Source organism: Perognathus longimembris, chromosome 7 (genome assembly GCF_023159225.1).
Source record: "Perognathus longimembris pacificus isolate PPM17 chromosome 7, ASM2315922v1, whole genome shotgun sequence".
NCBI lineage: Eukaryota > Metazoa > Chordata > Mammalia > Rodentia > Heteromyidae > Perognathus > Perognathus longimembris.
In genome coordinates, this window is record NC_063167.1 from 70,763,380 (window position 1) to 70,785,091 (window position 21,712).

General features: G+C 57.0%; 1 protein-coding gene across 4 annotated transcripts in view; it reads right to left on the bottom strand.

The window, feature by feature from the left end:
• Positions 1–6,562: 6,562 nt before the first annotated feature.
• The window catches only part of Igsf3 (immunoglobulin superfamily member 3), a 54,601-nt gene continuing 39,451 nt past the window's right edge, over positions 6,563–21,712 (bottom strand). For 3 of the 4 annotated variants that reach the window (XM_048351854.1, XM_048351851.1, XM_048351852.1), the window contains 6 exons: positions 20,247–20,648; positions 17,560–17,964; positions 12,672–13,082; positions 11,490–11,897; positions 10,394–10,876; positions 6,564–9,573 (listed from right to left, as the gene is read on the bottom strand). In XM_048351854.1, the coding sequence (XP_048207811.1) occupies positions 9,323–9,573; positions 10,394–10,876; positions 11,490–11,897; positions 12,672–13,082; positions 17,560–17,964; positions 20,247–20,648 (2,360 nt within the window). In that variant the 3' untranslated portion in view covers positions 6,564–9,322. Of the gene's footprint in view, positions 9,574–10,393; positions 10,877–11,489; positions 11,898–12,671; positions 13,083–17,559; positions 17,965–20,246; positions 20,649–21,712 lie in introns of all 4 variants that reach the window. The other variant, XM_048351853.1, reaches the window with a different exon arrangement.

Consider the following 21,712-nt stretch of genomic DNA (forward strand, 5'->3'; position numbering starts at 1 on the left):
CCCTTTCCTGACCCCTGGGCTCTGACAATGGAGGGCTGGAATCGGACCTCACCTGCATAGTAAATGCCCACCTGGAATTGGGCTCAACTCCTAGCAGTGCCCCTGGACCACCCTGTGCTCTTCCCGCAGCCAGGCAGAGGGGCCTGGGCAGAACCTGGGGCAGGAGGGAGGTCACAGGCAGGACAGGAGCACAGGCCAGGAGGGCCGGGAGGGCAGGAAGGGTGTAGGCAGGAGACAGGACCCTGGGCTCTGGCAGAGTCTCCCCCCCCCCCCCGCCCCCCATCCCCGGGCCCTGGTGGAGAGTCTGCCCTCTCTCCTGACACCCTGCAGTTTGTCCCTGTGCCTTGGTTCTGGCAAAGCTGCGTCCATACCACACCCAGCTCAAGTGTGTGTGGGGGGGGCGGGGCGGAGGGAGCTCAGCCTCCTGTTCAGCTTCTCCAGCCAGGGAGGCCTGGGAGGAGAAGGCAGCCAGGGACCAACAACACACAAGGTTCCCTGCCACGGGGACCCCATGGTGTCTGGACACACCCCAGCCAGCCACCTTGCTCCTCTGCCTGTCCCCTCACCATCCTGCCACCTTCCCCCCACACCCTTGGCTTCCCCCAAACAGCAGCTTCTTCACTGCACCCTGGGGCATGGGGAGGGAGCAGAGGGAGGGGGAAGGGGGGGAAGGAAGGAACCATTGTGAGGTGGGGCGCTCACCTTGTGTGCTGGGGACAGAAGAGATAAAAAAGAAAAAAAAGGGGGTGTGTGTGCTATTTGCTGCTAAAACCAGGACACCCCAGGCAAACCTGGCCACCGTGGGCCTGGGAGCCATGGAAGGGCCATGTCCCTTCTGAGGACCTGTGCCCAGGCCAGTCAGCCCCAGCCCTGGGTGTGTGGGCAGGTGGTACAATGGCCAGGCATCCCTAGGCTCCTCTGGGTCCTTGGAGCTCGTCCTTTGTTCCCGTCCTTGCTCCCAGGGGTTGGGGGTTGGGGGTGGGGGAGGGGGGCCCAGGTCAGCTGAGGATATGCAGGCCTGTGGACTCTTCCTGTGACACCGCCTGGGACTCAGAACAAAGGCTCCTGCTTGTTGCTGCCCGGCTGCGGTGTGCACATGCTGCCCCCTGCTGGCCACCAGGTGGTGGTCAGGATGCCCTGGGCCAGAGAAGAGGGGTTTCCCTCAGATCCCAGAACCCCTCAACACCGGGACTCCTTTAGCTGCCAGGGCCCCAGCTGGGCCCTGGGAGCGTGAAATCAGCTGGGGTGGCAGGTGCTGCCCCGCGGGCTGGGGCAGAGGCAGCCGATGAGAGCTTCAGGCCTGACCCCCTGGCTGCTCCAGAGGCTGAGAGCTGAGGATCGCAGTTTGGGGTCAGCCTGGGCAAGAAAGGCCGCGAGACTCTCATCTCTAATAACCACCTAAAAAGCAGAAGTGGCGCTGTGGCTCAAGTGGTAGCGCGCCTGCACTGATCGGAAAAGCAACGCCAGCGTTGCTGTTTCCCTTCAGCGGTTCACGGCCGACTCCCTGAGGCGCCACCCGCTTCCTAATTTTGTGCTGGGACTGAGAAGGCTTGTCCGGGTCCCACTTTGCTCTGCTCTGGGAATGGCCTGGGAACTGAAGCACCAGGCCTCTCCCTCCCCAGTCACAAGGTGAAGGCCTGGGGCCAGTGTCCTGGGGAGCCAGCCCTGGCCATCTTCCCGCTGGCCACCCTGCCCCGTCCTCTGCTGCCTCCCTGCTGGACGGCTGTTACCACAGCTCCGTTCCCTGGTGGCCTCCGGGCTCAGGGCGTGTGATGGGCGCCTGGCCTTCATGGGACGCTGCCCTGGCCGCTGGGACAGGGAGGGCATTGTTCAGAGAACATTCAGGAAACCCAAGGTCTTGGAGGCCAGCATGCGTAGGCCCTGGCCCCCCTCACAGGCCCCACGGTACACTCACTTCCCCAGAGTCATGGGGAGGGGTCACCGCCCCGGCTGTGGCCTTGCGGAACCATGTAAAGTCTCCCCTAACACCCTCCCAGCCAGCGGCCAGGGACAGGAAAGCTGCTCACGCAGGAAGTTCACAGGGCAGCAGACCAGTGCCAGCCTGGGCTTCACACCAGGGCCCAGAGCCCAGCATTCCAACATCCGTGCCCCTCTGACCTCATCGGCTGGCCCCTGGAGCCGCCACCCACGGTCCTGCTCCTGCCCCTGCCCTCCACCTGTCCAGCTTAGGGCCCCGGCACTCCCTCAACCCAAGAAGCCAGCCCAGCAGCCAGTCCTGACAGAGCCTCTCCCTTCCTCCGTCTCTGGCCCTGGCTTCCTGATGATAGTCGTATATAATTTAGCTCCCACAAGCTGCCTCATGTGTGGCTCCCTCAAGTCATACCCTAACCTGGGTAGCGGCCCAGACAACACTTTTATTGAGCCTGGAAACTTCTTAGCATCATGGCCTCTTGAGGAGTTGCTGGAGAAGGGGTGTCAGTGTCGACTGCTTTTTAGGAGAGGTGTGGAGTCCATGCGATTGAGGTACTCAGTAAAGGACAAAGACCGCGAGGCCAGTGGTTCCTGCTTAGTCACGGCCCACTGCTGCAGAAGCGCATCCTCCTCCCCATCTTCCTCCTGATGATGTCCTGGGTGAGCCATAGCACCACTGACAGTTTCTTGGGGATTCAGTGGGGATGAGTGTCACGAGCTTTTCTGCAGGCTGGCTTTGAACCCCGATCCTCAGATCTCAGTCTTCTGAGCAGCTGGGATTGCCACATGGCACAGTGCAGTCTCGGTGTTTCCTGTCTATACCAGAGCCTTAGCCATGACAACTGAGGCTGGCCCTAGCCCTCGGGCAAGTCCTGTCCTCTCTCCTAGGGCGCTGTTTTCCTGTTCCTCCACTTGGGGCCGTGCGACCATCTTGGAGGGAAAGTGGCCTGGCCTGGCGCATTTGCTGCCCTGAGGAGCCCAGGACATCCGGGGGTGGCTAAGGGTGGACTCCCCTGTGGCAGTCACTTCCCCACCCCAGCCAGGTCCACTCGGGCCTCTGTGGTTCCTCCTGTGGGGGAGGGGAGTGCTGTAGCCAATCCCAGAGCCAAGTGGGCCCTGGCCACACCCAGATGCCAGCCTGGGCCCAGGCCCTGCTTGCCTGCCCTTCCTGCCACAGCCACACCCAGATGCCAGCCTGGCCCAGGGCCCCAGGCAATGCCCTCCTGCCCTTCCTGCCCCTACCACACTGATGCCAGCTTGGTCCAGAGTCCCAGGCCCTGCCCTCCTGCCTGCCGTGAAGGTGCCAGGAGCATTGTGTCACTGCTGCCCTGAATCCTGACACCTGCTCTGTGCCGTCACATGGAGTCACGGGACCTGAGTGGGGACAGGGATAGCCTCCATGGTGCTCTGTGGATCAGCCTGGCATTTCCACATGAAGCAGCCACGGGGAAATCCAACCCCCTCATCTTGACAATAAGGACTAGGACCGAAGTGACCTGCATGTCTCACTTGAGGCCAGAGAGAGGAAGATTGTGGTCTGAGGTCAGCTTGGGGCAAAAATAGACCTTCCTGCATAAATTGCTTCATAAGAAAGGGTCACAGGGAGGGAGGGGCAGCCCCATCTGTAAAGGGACAGTTTAGCAATGAAGCCTGGAGTTGAAAATCTTGGCATCTAGAACACAGAAAACAAAGGGGGCATGATCTCCCTGATATATGACTGTTAACATGGGGGCAGGGGGAGACAGTAGAGACCAGGTCTGTGAAACCAAAAACCTCTTGTCAAATGGTATTTCCCACAGGTTTGGGTCAGCGACACTACACTACGTAACTAAAACCAAACAACTACTCAACATATAAAGGTCAAAAATTGACCTCTCAGTGGATCACAATAGCTCAAAAGCTATGTATGTACGTTCATATAAGACTATTGTCGACATATTGTCTATTGTAGACATTACATTTAAAGCCCTAGGTGAATTTTCTTTGGCGCAGGCCACGTGGCTACTGTATATGTTCTTGGTACATTGTGTATTGTATATATGTCTACCTGACCTATGGAAGGGAAAGAAAAACAGGGTGTAAGATATCACAAGAAATGTACACACTGCCCTACTATGCAACTGTACCCCTTTTGCACAACACCTTGTCAAAAAATTTTTGTTTAATTAATAAATTATAAAAAAAAAGAAAACCTTGGGCTGGGGATATGGCCTAGTGGCAAGAGTGCTTGCCTCGTATACATGAGGCCCTGGGTTCGATTCCCCAGCACCACATATACAGAAAATGGCCAGAAGTGGCGCTGTGGCTCAAGTGGCAGAGTGCTAGCCTTGAGCAAGAAGAAGCCAGAAACAGTACTCAGGCCCTGAGTCCAGGGACAGTACTCAGGCCCTGAGTCCAAGCCCCAGGACTGGCCCAAATAAATAAATAAATAAGAAAACCTTGGCATCACCATCAAGAACAAAGAAGGGGAGGAAGAGGAGGAGGACAGATAGTGGAAGCCCCGCTTATTCTCCAGTGCTGCGCCGGGCGCCTCCAAGACAGCCACAGCACCACACAAGGCCCGCCGCGTCCAGTGGGAGCATGGGACAGGCAGAGACCAAATGCTCCCTGGCCCCCAGGCCACATGCTCCCCTTCTCCAGCTTGAGTTCTTCCCGAGGCAGGGAGAGGGAGCGCCAAGGCAGGAGCCTCAGCAGCTGCAGGCCGAGGCCCATTGGCTGTGACAGGCCACAGCTGTCTCCCCAGCCCCCCACCAGAAGGGTCCTCACAGGCTGGGACCCCAAGCTCCAGGAGCAGCGTCACTGTCCCCAAGGCGCCCCGGGCCCAGGGTCCCCCGTGCGGCCACCACACACCAGGCCAGCTGCGGCTTGGAAATCCGGTCTGGCTGGAGCTGTAGGTAGCCATGTTCTGGAAGGATGGAAAGGTTAATAGGAACCTGTGGAGGCAGAAACCCAGCCATGATGCAACTCAGGGCCCAAATTAGTAACGCTCCTGCTGTTGGGGGGAGCAGAGCTGAGTCCATCTTGAATGTCTAAGTCCCCCTCCCCCCCAAATGAAACAAAGTGTAAACATAGTAAGCATGGATCCCTACGTTTTCTTAGAACTAGGTGCCTGGGGTTTTAGAGTTAGAAATATAGTAAGTTTTAGTATTAGAATTATAGCAGCTTCTCAACCCTGGCGGTGACTCTGTGCTAGAGGACTGTACCCCCACCCTTCAGACTAGTTCCTTATAGGTTGACATTTAAAAATATATGCAGCCCTTGTTCCTCTCTGTATCTAGGTAGCAACTATAGTAGTGGTTACAAAAATGCCATGGCGACTGTCAGGTCAGTCCACTTATGATTGAGTACTGGATTGTTTTAGCCCGCTCATGCTTGCTTAGTGATATTAGGAGGAGAACATGGTAAAAATTGTTAAAGTTGATATTAGGTCAACCTGACCCCGAAATTCTGCTTCTATAAACGGCTTGCTTAACCCATTTGTGACTTGCTCTACCCCCTGCATTAATGTCCTGCATCAGTGCTATGTGACCACCTGCTATAGAATATGTAGCTTCAACCTTTATAAACCCCAACTCAAGGACTGCTACAAGTCGCAGTTACAGCTCCTGAGTCTGTGCTGCATCCCTGGCCAGTCAGTTCGCATTTTACTTCCCTAATAAATTCATCTTTTTGCTTGAGACTGTCTCTGTGTGGTGGAGTCTTGGAGGGACGTGGAATCTTCTCCCTCGAACCCCATAACACTACTTCCAAGAAAGAAAGCCCGTTCAAGAAATATTTGTGGTTGATGGTGCTAGTTCAGGTTTGGTTGATGTTGACACACCTCCCTCCCCCAACTGAGAAAGAATTACCATTCATTCACATGTATTGTTTTGAAAAGTCTAATTTCCTTCAGGGGTGTGTGTGTGTGTGTGTGTATGTGTGTGTGTGTGTGTGCATGCTCTCACACTCGCCTTCTCCCTTAAGTTTCTTTGCTCAAGGCTGGTGGCTCTACTTCTTAAGCTGCAGCTTCACTTCTGGTTTTTGGTTGGCTAACTGAAGACCACGATTTCTCAGATTGGTCTGCCTGGGATGGCTCTGCACTGCGCTCTTCAGATCTCAGCCTCCTGAGTAGTTAGGCTGACAAGCAGGAAGGAGCCGGTGGGGCTGGCTGGAATGTATTTCTCAGGGAGACCTCTGCACCAGGGTGCCACGCCCCACCCATGCCTGGCCTGGCTCCTCAGGAGCTACAGCTGGGCAGTCTCTTGTGCAAGAGTGACACCCAGTGTACATTTGCAGTATTGCACACCAGCAGCAGCTCCAGAACCGGCCTGCCTCGGATGGCTTTGACACAATCCTCTGATCTCAGCCTCTAAGCTGCTAGGTTACAGGCGAGAGCCACAAGTGCCTGGCTGGAAATACTTACAAAGCTTAGAATGTCACCACAGTGAGCAAGGCCCCGCCTGCCTGCACCCTTCACAAACTTCGCCATTTTCATTGGACACCTCATGGGAAAACATTCATTTCTCAACACTGGATGGACTTCCCCAAGGGAATCTTTCTGTATCACACTTGATTCCCACCTCCTTTTTTTAAAAATGTACTTCCTAACAGAAAGCACACAGGGAGAAAAAAATTGGCAAACGATACCTAATAGACAACCAGAGGTTCATGCCTGTAATTCTAACTACTCAGGAGGCTGAGAATCAGAGGGCTAAGGGTCAAAGCCAGTCCACACAAAAGAATCTGACTCTACTTCCAATTAACCAGCAAAAAACTAGGCTGGAGGCACAGCTCAAATGGTAGAGTACCAGCCTAACAAGAGAGCTGAGTGTGGGTCTTAGCAGGCCAACGCTAAGGCAGAAATCTAGACAAGGAAGCACAGGGAAAGTGCTGGGCACTCACTCAGTGGAAGGAACAGGCCAACATCAGGACACGCAAGTATTGTCAAGATAATTTACTACACTTCTCTGAGGTTATATAAAAACGCTTTAGTGCAACATCTTACAAATAGTTTTTCCTTTTTAAAAAAACCAAAAACACAAAAAACAACAGCTCTCTACCACGACTGGGTTTTTTTACCCCGTTTTTTTTTTTTTTTTCAATAATCAACTGCAGAGAAACCATTGTTTGTAAAGAATATGAAAACTTGCTACGGAAGCACCCCAGCGAAAGTGGGGTGCGGTTGGGTCATCTCTGTGTCCCGGGCAGGCCTCGGAAAGCGCCTGGGGTGCGGGGCACAAGCACAGCTGCACTGCACACAGCACGCTGCAGGTCTTCACAAATGCCACTGGGTTCTCTCGCTCGCTCGGGTGGACGGCGAGCACGGCAGCCACGCAGCCACCAGGGGGCGCCACCACCGTCAGGACGTCACATTTCCACAGAAATGTTTACAGAACCAATGTTCATAGAAAGCTTAAAAAGCTCAACCTCTTTTCCCCAGCCCCATAGAGAAGACAGGGAAAAAAGACGCGCAATTACTAAAATACTGGATTTGGGTTTTTTTCCTTTCAGATTTCCCACACTGTTACAGGCTTGACGACCTGCGGTCTCATTCCAGCCACGGTACCTTTTTACTCAGGCAGGAAAGAGAAGAGCTGTCCTTGTCTTGAGTCGCATTGCTCCTCCCCCCAGCCTGCACCCCTGAAATGAGCCAGCAGGGCAAAAGCGTTCTGTGCAGCACCCCCGCCCCTCCCTGGAGCCCCTCAAGTCTACTCTCAAGATCTGGCTCTACTGGACTCCTCAGACTTCATTCTAGAAGTCTTTCCTTTTCCTCCCAAATGGAAGCCCATGGGGCTGTGCCGTGTGGACGAGAGGGGCGCACGTGCCCAGGAAGGGCCTCACCCATCCCTCCAGGGGGCACCTGAAGTTCTGGGAGAGCCCAAAGCACCTTGCCCAACATGGGGCACAGAATCTAAAACCAGGACACCGGAGGCCCAGATCAGAGGATTGCAGTCTGAAGTCAGACTGAGCAGAAAATCTAAAAGACTTTATCTGCGGTGAACCAGCAAAATGCTGGCGGCAGAGCTGTGGCTCAAGTGGTACAGCGCAAGCCTTGAGCAGGGAAGCTAATCGACAGTACCCAGTTTATGTCCCAGTATCAGCACAAAGGGAAAAAAAGGGAGGAAAGGGAAGGACCTGCCTCCCCTAACAGTGCTCCCTACAGAGCTGAGGCATTGACCAGAACCTACTGCCCTCCCACCCTCCTCTTCTCTTTTTTTTCTAGAGATAGGGCCTTACTATGGAGCCCGCACTGGACTTGAACTCTGCACCTCCCCACTCTGCCTCCTGCGTGCTGGATGGAAGGTGTGCGCCTGGCTCCCTGGCTAGGATCATGGAGGACTCCCTCAGCCCGTGCTCTCTGGGCAGTGAGACATGGTGATAGGGACTCAGGGAGTAAGAAAGACGGCAGTGTCTCTGGGGACAGTGGGGGGGGTGGGGTTGGAAACATAGCGCTCTGCCACCGGGAAGGCGGCCCCTCATCTGTTCACAGCACACTGTACAGTGGCGGCATGGGCCAGGGCCCAGCCCTGGCAGTCTCTTTCTGAGCTTGGCAAAGCACCTGAGGACAGAGCCCCGTGCTCGGCCCTGGGGTGGAGGCTGCACTTGCATAGACTGGCCAGTTAGCCTGCCTGGCGTCTCTTCCAGTCATCAGCTCTGATCAAATGCACTCATGGTCGCTGGAGCATAGGACCCACAGTCTGCGGTCATTTCCTGGTGGCTCTCATTTTTTTTTTAGCAAGGATGAGGTGCACCCCCCCCGCTACTCTGCTCCCCAACAGCTGGCTGGGTGCCACTGGTCCTGATGTACTGCAGGGTTCGCCCTGCAGTTCCTGGAAGCAGAACAAGGCTTCATCCCCAGGACAGAGCGGCTCCTGTGTTCAAGCCAAAGAGAGATGAGCCACGCAGGGCCTTGCCATGCAGGGCCTTGCCACACAGTTTTCAAGTCTTGTTAAGATAGGAAAAAAAAAACAACCCCAAAGTGTTTGGGCGTGTATTGGTTCTGGCATGGCATTTTCAAGTGTGCAAACCCAGAAGGTCCCAGAAGGCCCTGGTGATGCCAGTCACCACACCCCTGTGCTGTGAGTGGTCTTGGATCTGCTCTCTGCACTGTGGAAGCCCAAGAAGAAATGGAAGGGTCTAGAAGGAGCCGTGGCAAAGGCCCAGTGCTGGCGATGCATGGTGTCACCAGAGCTACATGATGCCATTGAGCCATCAGGACTTACACAGACCCCAAACTAGGAAGCAACAGTGGCCGGGTCCCAACATGGCACCGACGGCGATGATGACCAGAACCACCGGATGCCATCAGGTATGTCACACCGTGATGGTGTCACAGGGATGCTTTGCAAGTGACATCTCCTCAGCGGCCGCGATGGGTGCGCACGCTGTCTGGTGGCCCCACTGGGCCCCGTTAGTCTATGGCCCCGGGGTGGATGCTGAGCACAGGGGGTTCCAGGCAGGTCGGGGAGTAGTTGAGGTGTGGCTCCTTGATCCATAGTAGTGGCACCCCGTTCTTCCCATCTGCGCTCCGGCCTGCGCCCCGGCTCTTGAAGCGCACAAGCAGGATGGTGATGACGAGGATGCCGAAGATGGGGAATGGGTAGAAGAAGACGAAGTAGAAGAGTGCGTCGTTGGAGCAGATGAGAGACTGCAGCGTGGGGCCTAGAGAGGACACAGGACCCAGGTCCATGAGGCCGGACAACCACGCCCAGCCACACACACTCCCCACAGGGCCCTGCTCTGGGCCACGCCTCCCCACCCATGGCAGTGAGCCCATCCCACAGACAAGCTGGCTGTGACCTGACCACACCTAGCACCACCATGGAAACCAGTGTGACACCTGTCTCCCTGCACTTGTCTCCACCTCTCACCCTTCTTGTGGCATCGCACACGGCCCTACTCGCTGCAGGCGCTGGACACACGACTCCAGATACATGATGTCAACCCCAATGCCACTGTGACACGCAAGTGAGGGAGGCAGGCACTGACACCAGCCTGGGGCTGCAAGATGGGGGCCGCAAGGGGGCTCAATAGAGCCACCAGTGCTTTCCTGGCCTCTCAGATCTCAGAGCCTGCAGTTTTCTCTGGAAACTGGAGCTGCCAGCTCACCTCTGGGCCCCCCATGCTCAGAAACCCGTCCCCATGGCTCTGTGCACGGCAGTACTCTCGCCCTGCTCTGCTTTCCCCTCCACTGCCCAGGGCAGTCAGGCACTGTGGCTTACACCTCTCATCCTAGCTACTCAGGAGGCTCAGAGCTGAGGATCATGGTTCAAAGTCAACCCAGGCAGGAGAGTCTGTGAGACTCTCATTTCCAATTAACACCAGAAAACTGGAAATGGCACTGTGGTTCGAGTGGTGGAGTTAGCTGAGCAAAAGAGCTCAGGGACAAAGCCCAGTCCTTGAGCTCAAGCCCAGGACTGGCCCTCTCAAACAAGCACACATGAACGCTGGGGCTGCAACCCTCCCCCAGGAGCAGACTCACCAGAGTCCAGCACTCGAATGCTGACGGGGGCAGACTCCTCCTCTGTGAGCCGGTACCAGTCCTGTGGGCCCAGCAGCCACTCCTCCACGCGGCAGGAGTAGTTGCCCGCGTCGTGGGGGCTGGCCTGCAGCACAGTGAGCCGGTACAGCACTGGCGAGAGCCTCTGGAAGCGCAGCCGGCCCTGCCAGGGCACCCCCTCAGGGCCGAAGACAGCGTCTGGGCCCACACTCAGCAGCACTGTCCGCTCTGCGGGCTCCTCTGGCTCCTTGTCCTGCTCCTCCATGTCCTCTTCCTCCTCTTCCTCTTCGCTCTCCATACCAAGGCTGCCCCTTCTCCCCCTGGCCTTAGTCCTTAGGGAATACCAGGCCACGGCAAAGCGGGAGTCCTGGCTGGAGCGGGACACAATGCTGCAGTCCAGCTGGAAGGAGGCCTTCTCTGACACGGTGGCGTTGGGGACCACCGAGTCCACTTGGAGGGCGGTGTCTGGTGGGATTGGACACGGGACAGAGAGGAGGGGCTGAACTATGGATTCACACAAGCAAAACGTGCATCATATGTCCACACATGAGCACAAGAGGCCGTGTGCAGGGGTGTGCAGATAGCCAAGGAGAAGTTCCAGCCATGCACCGGGGCTCACACCAGTATAATCCTAGCCACTCAGGAGAATCACAGTTCAAAGCCAGCCCAGACAGGAAAGTCTGTGAGACTTTTATCTCCAACTAGCCACCAAAAAGCTGTGAGTGGAGCTGTGGCTCCAGTGGTATAGCACCAGCCTAGCAAGCAAATGAGCTAGAGAGTCTGAGTTCAAGTCCCAGAACTGGCACACACACACACACACACACACACACAGACACAAAACAACCAGAACTCAAACCACCTTAGGCCAAAGTCTTACAATATCCCAAGCACAAGGAAGCCCGCGCAGTGCTGCTGCGCACAAATGCTTGTACCCGACCCTGCAGGTGACCTGCGAGCTGACGGAATCCTGTGGGGGAACGGCCACCCCCACCACACCCCGCCCCCGCAGGGAGCCATGGGCGCTGCCCCTCACCCCGCCCCCAGCCCCAGGGCCCTTAGTCTCCCCCACAACCCTCACCTGGCCGCAGGACCGTCAGGGCGGTGGGGCCCGCGGTGTCCTCCGCGCGCTTGTACCAGGCGCCGCTGGGCCCGGGCAGCCACTCCTCCACCCGGCAGCCATAGGTGCCGCTGTCCTGCACAGCCACGTTGTCCACCTGCAGCCGGTACACGCCTAGGGCTGGGCTCTCAGCGTGCAGCCGGCCCTGCAGCCGGTTCTTGGCCGCCTGAGGGCCGTAGCGGAAGGTGGCCTCGCGGCTCAGGAGCGCCAGCGTCTCCCGCTCAGGCTGGTTGGGTTTCCACACGAACCACTCCACGGCCAGCTGCGACCCGGAGCTGGTGCGGTTAAGGACCACGCACTCCAGCTGCGCCCGCCGTGTCTCCAGCACCGACAGATTGCCGTGCACCTGGCTCAGCTTCAGGCGGCTGTCTGTGGAGAGGGCGGGATGTGAGCGCGTGCGCGCGGAGAGGCGGGGCGGATGCACATGCACGGGGGCGGGGCGTGAGCAGGCTCGCGCAGAGGGGCAAGGGCCAGAGTGCCAGAGGCCAGAGGGGCCTCTTCCGCGGGGGTCACAGGCGCCTTCCCACCACTGCCCCACACAGGCAGCACAAACGCTTAGGGCCCTATGCTTCGTGCCCTGTCCTGACACAGCCCACGTGGTGAGCGCAGGCCACGGGGCACGGCTGACGGAGGGGCGTGTGGGACCCCATCTCCCAAGAGGAGCAAACTCAAAGCCGGGCACTGGCGGCTCATGCCCACCGTCCCTGCTACTCGGGAGACCGAGGGAAGAAGGACCGCAATTGAAGGCCAGCCTCGGCAGCAAGGTTCATGGACAGGCAGCGTCCTCAGGAGAGGAGGGGCAGTGGCCAGCCACATCCGGACTTGTGGGTCTGCTCGCACGGGCCGTGGGGCCCCACAATGGAGCCTCGGGAGGGCGGCAGGGGCCGAATGGATCAGCTGCGGATCGGCGGCTTCCGTGTGAGGCCTGCCTCGCGACTTACTCAGCTATGGCTGGAGGGTAGTGGAGGCCAGGAAGCAGAGACCTGGGCGGGTTAAGCTAAAGCCGGCAGCCCCACCGCGGGCGCTGGACCACTGTGAAGGGCAGCAGCTTCTCCCCGCCCTGGGACGACCGTAGAGCCTGCCGCCCCCAACACCCCAGCGCAGAGCCCGCCCCCTGGCATGCAGAGCCCCGCCCCGCCCCACCTGGCTGCCGGACGGTGACCTCCGTGCGTCCCGAAACCTCCTCTGCCAGCTTGTACCAGGCGTAGTTGGGGCTGAGCAGCCACTCCTCCACGTGGCAGTAGTAGCTGCCGCTGTCGCCCAGCTCGGCGCGGTGCACCGTGAGGCTGAAGAGGCCGCCGGCCGCCAGGCGCTCGAGCTGCAGGCGCGCGCGCAGGCGCGCCTCCTCGGCGTAGGTGCCGTACTCGAAGGCGGCCCGGTGCGTGGTCTTGAGGATGAGCTTGCCATCGGCGTCTGCCGCGCGGTGCACGTACCACAGCACGGCGAAGCGCGAATCCGCGCTGGTCTGCGCGCGCACCGAGCAGTTGAGCTGGATGGAGCCGCCCTCCACCACGGCCAGCGTGCGCTTCCACTTGCTCACCTGCAGCTTCGTCACTGCGGGGACACGGGGCGGGGGGTCGTGGGGGGTCAGCGGAGCCGCGGGGGTCAACGGGGACGCAGGGCGGGGGGGCACGGGGATCAGCAGGTAAGCCGGGTCAGCGGGGACAGGGGGCGGGGGGCCACGGGGCGAGGGGACAGGAGGGTCAGCGGGGACGTGGGGGGATGCAGGGGGCACAGGGTTCAGCAGGGACACGGAGGTCAGCGGGGGCGTGGGGGGATGCAGGGGGCACGGGGTTCAGCGGGGATGTTGGAGGAATGCGGGGGGACATGGGATTCAGTGGGGACATGGGGCGGGGGGGCACAGGATTCAGCAGGGACACGGGGGTCAGTGGGGATGTGGAGGAATGTGGGGGACACGGGGGTCAGCAGGGACACGGAGGGGGGCACGGGGGGTATGGGGTCATTGAGGGGCCCCCATGGGTCAGTGGGGGCAGAGGGGACATAGGGATGTCCAGGCCCTAAAGTACGACACCCCACTCCTGGTTTGGAACCTGCTACCTGGTACTGCCCCTGGCATAGGCCCTGGCCACTTTCATTCCCTGGCCACTCGGAGCCACACAGCTACAGCATAATCCTGCCCAGACCTCATCCCTGCTTCAAACAGTGGTGGCAGCCACACCCAGCTTTTTGAGGGAGGGCACTAGGAATCTCACAGACTTGCTCAGGCTAGCTTTGAGCCTCTGTCCTCAGATCTCAGCTTCCTGAGTAGCTGGGATTACAGGCGTGAGCACTTAGCGTGTCCAGCTGGGACTTCTTTTCCTAATGCCACAGGAGCAGAAGTTGCATCCAGACCCAGGACGCACCTCCTGGGCTGTGACCCCCGCCAGTGCTGGCCTGCTTACAACACAGCACCAGGGGCTGGGGATATGGCCTAGTGGCAAGAGTGCTTGCCTCGTATACATGAGGCCCTGGGTTCAATTCCCCAGCACCACATATACAGAAAACGGCCAGAAGTGGCGCTGTGGCTCAAGTGGCAGAGTGCTAGCCTTGAGCAAAAAGAAGCCAGGGACAGTGCTCAGGCCCTGAGTCCAAGCCCCAGGACTGGCCAAAAAAAAACAAAAAACAAAAAACAACACAGCACCAGGCGCAGAGTCCCAGGAGTCAAGTCTTTTCGCAGCTCTGGCCTGATACCCAGCAACCCTGGAGAATGTTCTGGATGGATGCAGTCTTTAGCTGGCTAAAGCGTGGCTGCACTCTGCACCCAGCACCTTCATGCAAAAGCAGCTCTGAGGACACATCTCCAGCTGCTGGACAGACTCTTTTCATGAAGAACTTTGAATTCTGAGACAAGAACCTAGCTATTCAGGAGGTGAGAGCTGAGGATCGAAGTTCAAAGCCAGCCTGGGCATAACCCTGTGAGACTCTTATCTCCAATCAACTCCCCCCACCCCCCGCAAAAAAAGCTGTGGCTCAAGTGGTAGAGTACCAGCCTTGAGCTAAAAAGCCAAGTGAGATCACGAGGCACACACACACACAAAAATAAAGAAAAACAAAGAACCACACAGAAAGCACATAAACCCCTTCACCGAGAAGGCCCACAACCACAACCTTCTAGGATTCTGACTTTCTATCCCCCCTCCTTTCCACACACAACAAGTCCTTCAGGGCACCTTGAGACCTGGGGCCAGGCTCCACCCTCCAAGCTGGGCGGCTGGCCACAGCTTGGCCAGTTGGCTTTGCAATTACTTCCTGCGACATCAGAGCACCGGCTCCTTCCCACCAGCCCCTTCCCACTGCTTTCAGGGGGCGGATGACTGGGGCAGACCACACCACTGGCATTAGCTGGTGCTCACCCCCAAACCGCATTGTTTGGTAAAGAGTAGAAAGCACTTTGAAATGTATCACTGGGGCCAGGTTCTATTTGCAGCAGTTACTAAGGAGACCTCTGTTGCTACAGTAACGGCCTCCCATGGCCCAACTCTAGTTCAGGCACAGGCACAGGCTCAGGCTGAACCAAAGAGTCATGGGCTTCAAAGCGCTCCCCACCCCCCCTTCTCATGTGAACATATTGTGAAGTGACCAGAGCTGGATGGAGAGAGGCACCGAGATGTGCTGCAGGCCTGACTCAGGAATGGTCAGCTCATGGCTGCTCCCAACTCAGAAGCCAGGGAGGACCAGCCATCGTCTGTGGCCAGGGCCTTGTAGGCGACCTCGCCTTCCCCCACAGCTCTGAATCCTGGCTGTCTTCCCTTCCTCCCTCCCTCCCTTCTGTGCCAGTACTGGGGTTTGAACTCAGGGCTTGGTCACTGCCTCTTAGCTTTTTTTTGCTCAAGGCTAGTGCTCTACCACTTCACCTACAGCTCCACTTTCAGCTCTTTGGTGGGTAACCAGAGATAAGAGTCTCATGGACTTTTCTGCCCAGGCTAGCTTTGAACTGCAATCTTCAGGTCCCACTCGCCTGAGGAGCCAGGACTACAGGTGTGAGCCACAGCACCTGATCTGCATTCTTAACTGCAAACCGTTCTTTCCTCTTTTGAATTGCACGCCAGCATTACCTTGTTCCCTGCTGATTTCCTCAAGTTCCAGAAACACTCTCCAATTATACGTCGTTAATAGAGAAGCAATAAGGGAATGTCAGCCCTCGTTTTCCAAATGTTTACGACCATCTCTTGGTCTGGCTATTAAATATTGCACATTAAGATTGACAGAGCAGTAAACAGCTTCCAGGAGGATAGCCTCCGCTTGCTGGTGGGGGGATTCTGCTGGACGGGGTGGTGCGATGGGGAGTCAGGTGAATATCTAAGACCCTCTGGGCGCTGCCAAACCCATGGCCTTCATGCTAAGCCAGCAGCTTGGGTCAGCGAGGGCATTTTCTTTGACTTGCTTATGTGGCTCAAGTGATAGAGTGCCAGTCTTGAGACAAAAAGCCGAGTGAGAACATGAGGCCCTGAGTTCAAGTCTCAGTACCAGTACAAAAAAAATTAAAATATGGAAGTAAAAATGTACTGCTTTGCTTCAAGTACATAACAGAATAAAGTTAAGACCTTGCACCCCAGGGCCAGACTTAAATCCTGCTCCACCTCTTAATTGTGGGCCACGGGTGCTATTGTTCCCTGACATAACCTGTGGTAGCAGGGGCATCTGCAAACTGGATCACTCTACATCCCCTCTTGGCACTGCGTGGTGAGAAAGAAACTTAAGTTATTAATGAGTGATTTGCTAACATCCTGGAAGGTGATGGCACAGGAGGTGTCCAGTACAAGCCAGAGATTCTCATACCCAACTGCTTTTCAGTAAGGCACCTGGTTCAAATCATACCCTCCCCATCACTACAGATCTGAGGTGAGGACACTAGAAGCCAAGGCTGCCTTCTGGCAGCAGCTAAGCCCCAGCAGGACGGGACCCACCTCCAGCCCGGCCAGCCCGCAAGGCTTCCAACGCCCCAGGCCACAGGAGAGCACCAGCACCCACACACACGCAGGGAGAGGACGAGCCAGGCACCCATGCTCACACCCGTCAGCCCAACCACTCAGGAGGCTGAGATCTGAGTGAGGACCCCAGTTCAAAGGAAAGTCCATGACATAATCTCCAATTAACCAGCAAAAAGTCAGAATCGGGTGTGGCCCAAGTGGCAGAGTGCCAGGCTTGAGCAAAAAAGCTAAGCGACAACACCCAGACCCTGAGTTCAAACCCCAGTAATGGAGCATGCACACGCACGTACGCACACACATACACACAAAACAGGAAGCTTCTTGGAAAACATTAAGTGCTCAATATATAATTAATAAAGGAGACAGTAACACTTAAGGGAGTGTGCGAGTACTCTGGAGGCCCCTGAGCCTGGGGCGCCTGCCTTGGCACATCCCAGCCTCCAAGGGCAAGTGGCAGTTCTGACCAGGGAAAGTCTAAGTCCCAGGCCAACCACGGCTTGTCCCCATGTTCAAAACCACAAGACCCTACTCAGGAGGCTGAGGCCTGAGGATCCCAGTTCAGAAACAGCCTGAGACTCTAATCTCTAATCCACAGCAGGAGCTGGAATTAGAGGCGTGCCTCAAGTGGTTGAGGTTCAGCCTTCAACCTAAGAGCTAAGGGAGAGCGTGAAGCCCTGAGTTCAAGCCACAGTACTGGTACAAAGAAAGGGAAAGAGGAGAGAGGGAGGGAGGGAGGGAGGGAGGGAGGGAGGGAGGGAGGGAGGGAGGGAGGGAGGGGATACCACAGCAAGGCACTGCTGGGCCATGCTGGGAACAGATGGTGTCCTGGGAGGGTGCAGCGTGAAGTGCTCTGAGGACCACAACTTTGCCCCCAAATGGTTCCAGAGCAGCAGCCAATGAGTGCAGGAGGGCGCTGGGCTGGGCTGGGCCATCAGGGGAGGGGCACATGGAGGCCATGGGTGGGGCTCACACATACTCCCCTGCTCTTGTCTCCTGTCACCTGACATGAGCATGCCCCAACATGTGTCTCCTGTGCCCCCCCCCATGCCCCCGCATCCCTCAGCGCGCATCTGCAGCCCCACGCCTCTGCTGACACCCACCTGGCTGCAGCACCCGGATCTCCAGCAGGTTAGAGGTTCTCTCGGCCAGCTGTGTCCAGCTGTTGTTGTGGTTCCTGCGCCACAGCTCCGCCACGCACTGGTACTTGCCCGCCTCCGTGTCGCTGGCCCGGCTGACGCTCAGGCGGACGCTGTTGCTTGCCTCAGCCTTCTCAATGGCAGTACGCGTGCGGAAGGTGGAGGACCTGTCCCCCCACTGGACCCCGCCATCCCGCGTGAAGGTCACCAGGTCGTGGAAGGCCCCGGTGCCCACGGGCTGGAAGCGCCATGTCACCGACACCGGGACACGGGCAGGGTAGTGTGGCTTTATGATGCACTGCAGGTCGAATGAGTCGCCGTAGGTCACCCCGGGTGTCCTTGAGATGGCCGTCACCGCAAAGCCTGTGTCTGGGGGGCAAGCAGGGGTCAGTCGGGAGCTCCGGCCCCCAGAGCTGGATTGTTCCCTTGGACCACCCTCCGGGGGGGGGTCCATAGTCTCTGGGCTTCCCTCTCCCATGCATGCGTATGACTTTAGAAAAGGCCACACCAGCCTAGCCCAAACCCCTCCCAAGGCCCCATGTGCAGGTGTGGCAAACCCCCTTCTAGAACGAGGGCACACGGCCCTCAGCATCACTGGTGTGTGCCAGTTTCAAGGCCTGCCCTCGTTGGCTGCCCATGCTGATGTTTTTGTATGGACTGAGAACAATGTGGGAAACATCCACATGGCCGTGGCAGGAAGGAGTTGCCACGCTAGGTTGGTGCCACCGAGCCTGAACTATGAGAACCCCAGGGTCCCACACCCAACCAAGAAGTCCACAAAACCAACTTCATTGACTTAGAGTGACCCCCTCCCCCAGTGTACAGTGCCCCCTAAGGGGCACTTGAGGTCACCTGTCCCTCCTCCAACTCCCCCACAAAACCTGGGGGGTGACCTTCAGCAGGTGGTGAGCCTGGGGGAGAGACAAGTCTAAGCTTTGGGGTTCTGCAGTCTTCAGTGGGCTGAGAGCTTCCCATATCCTTCACCAGCCCCTAACTCTGCACGGTGCCAGTGTGAAATACTAACCCCAATTAGGGCACCGACTGTAACAATAAAGCAGCATCCACTACCGAAAGAGCACTGCCCCATGCCAGGCTGGGGTGTGCCAGGAGGGCAGTGCTCACCTGCTGGGAGTGGGCACACTGCTTCGCTCCCACCCCCTTTCCCTAAGTCAAGAGATAGAGGTATAGCTATGTGCTGGTGGCTCTGGCCTGTAATCCCAGCTACTCAGGAAGCTGAGATTTGAGGGCCGCAGGTTCCAGCCTGAACAAGAACCTGAGACTCTTATCTCCAAGTAGCCTGCAAAAAGCTGGAGCCTCCAAGGCTGCTCCTTGAACCTCAGGAGGCTGTGACAGTTCCTGGGCGTCTACACCGGCACTCGGGGAGCACAAGAGGCTCTGGGGGGATGGGACCTGCCAGTGCCAGGGTGCCCCCAGCCTCCCTCTCAGGCACGTGCCACTATCACAGGCCACGGCTGTGGGCATGTCCCTGCTGTTCTGGTGTCATGACCTGGGAGCGCATGGAAGGTGACTGCACACAGAGGCCACCTCCGAGGGCTCACCCCAGGCACAGAGGATAGAAATCCAGGAAACTCAAGTCCCTGGAGGAAGTTTCCAGAGACAGAGATATGAGCTATGTAACGCTGTAGAAAGCACGAGCATCTTCAGGATGAGGATTTTGGAAAGCAAAGCCTAATCTGGGGTAGGATGAGAGGAAATGGCTTGGGGCAGCTCTGTTTCCAGCTGCCGTTTCACTGGGAGCTCCACAGCGCCACCTGCAGGAAGGTGGTGGCATGGTCCCAGGACAGGGGGAAGGTGCTGGGTAAGAGCATCAGCCTCCAGACACAGACCAGATGTCTCCCAGTGAGCCACTGTTCTTTTCACCTGTACATACGCTGACTGTATCTCAGAAGCACCCTTACCTACCCTATACTCTTTGGAGTTCACCAACCTCAAGGTACATTTTCATTTCCTGCTAAAGGGGAAATGGTTTTCTCAATAAGGGGTCTCAAGGAGTAAATAAAACACAGTAGATGATAAAATAACACTAGGATGTGGGCTGATCTTCCGGGTTCTGACTTTCTGGTGTGGTTCTTTGAAAGCCATAACCCAATGCTGATGGCTCACCCCTGTAATCCTAGCTCCTCAGAAGGCTAAAGTCAGAGGAACTCAGTTCAAAGTCAACCAGGGCAGACAAATCCAGGAGATTCTTATCTCCATTTAATCAGCAAAGAGCCGAAAGTGGAACTGTGTCAATTGAAAGAGTTCCAGCCTTGAGCAAAAAATCCTCAAAGAAAACAGGTGGCCCTGAGTTCAAGCCCCAGTTCAGGCATACAACACACAAAAAATCATAAACTTGGGCAAAGTCACTAACCTGCTAGTTTTCCTTTACTTATGAAAGAAAAATGACCATCTCTTGGCTAAGTGGGGTCTTAATGAAGACAACTGAGCTCAAGGGCTTGGCCTAGGCAGACACAAAGTAATGAAGAAATACAGTTCTGTGCCCCAGCCCAGCAGCTGCTAGCCCCAGACACCCTCACCCCGTGTGGGTTCTGGGGTCCCTCTGAAGCTGCCATGCTTTCTTCTGACAGAAAGGAGTCAGGGAAAGGGGTAGGACATGGACACCCCCCCCCACCCCCGCAACCCTCACTCACCCAGAGCTGTGATGGAGACCAGCGTGCTGGCTCGGCGTTCGGCCACGATCTGCCACTCGCCATCCACGGCCCGCACCCACTCGGTCACGTGGCACTCGTACTGGCCCTCATCCTCCTTCCTGCTGTTGAAGATGGCCAGGCTGAAGGCGTTGGGCTGTACCTGCTCCATCTGCACTGCGCCGAAGCTGCTGCGCTCCCAGTAGGCCGAGCCCGACTGCACTGTGCCGTCGCGGTCAAGCCACACGACGTTGCTGCGGCGGTGCTGCCTGTCCACCAGCTGCCAGATGACCGAGAAGCGGCCCTGCGGCCGGCCTGCTGCACGCACGCTGCACAAGAACCGCAGGCTCTCGCCCTCCAGGATCGTGCTGGCATTGCTGGACACCTCCACTGAAATGCTGCTCTCTGGGGAGGAGAGAGGGCCATGCTAGGCTCAGTGTCACCACGTACACCACCACAGAGGACGGGTGCCACTGGAACCACCCTAGGGGACAGGGCACGCAGAGGATGGCTTTTCTGCTCAAGGCTGGTAACCTACCACTTGAGCCACAGCTCCACTTTCAGCCTTTTGCTGGTTACTTAGAGATGCAAGTCTCATGGACTTTCTTTCCTTGGCTGGCTTTGAACCACAATCCTCAGCATCTGGCAATGTAACACTCCTGACAATGGCTGCTCTGTCTTGACTGGCTCTGGGCATTGATGGTTGCGATTACAGAGCTGATAACCTAGAATGTTCCCTGGTATGTGCAGAGGCCTGGGATAATGAGGCCCTAAAACTTGAAAAGGAACTAGAACCTAAGAAACCTTGTACAATGACATGATGCTTAGGGCTGGACACTGTTTAGAGTGGGCCTGAACTTTCAACTTGATTTCCAGCAAGAAGAACACTTCCCCATCCTCTTTCTCATCAATGGCCACAGCAGCCAAAAAGAAGCTCATGTGTGGCATTTGAGTCAGTCAGGGTAATATTTAGGAAGTAGGAAACAAGTGCCAGGAAGTACTTTGATGCTGGTCATGCCGAGTGTGGGTGAAGGGACCACAGCGTGTGGGGCGCAGAAGCCAGCAGCTTGTCTTCCACCTCCTCTGCCAGGCCCAGCCTGGCACCGGGCTTGCTTCTTCTACTCTACCTTGCAACAGTCCTCCCATCAAAGTCTGGGAGAAGGGCTCTGCTCCTGCCCCAGCTTGGTCTGGGACCTTTGCTAGCTGAGCTCAATGGAATTATCAAACCCCAGAGGTTTCAATGCCCTCAGGTCTACTGAGAAGTTCGTGTGTGTGTGTGTGTGTGTGTGTGTGTGTGTGTGTGTGTGTGCTGGTACTGGGGCCTGGGCTGTCCCTTAGTGTTTTTGCTCAAGACTGGTATTCTACCACTTGAGCTACAGCTCCACGTTTTGCTGGTTAATTGGACCTAAGAGGCTCACAGACTTTCCTGCCCAGGTTCGTCCAAACACAGATCCTCAGATCTCAGCCCC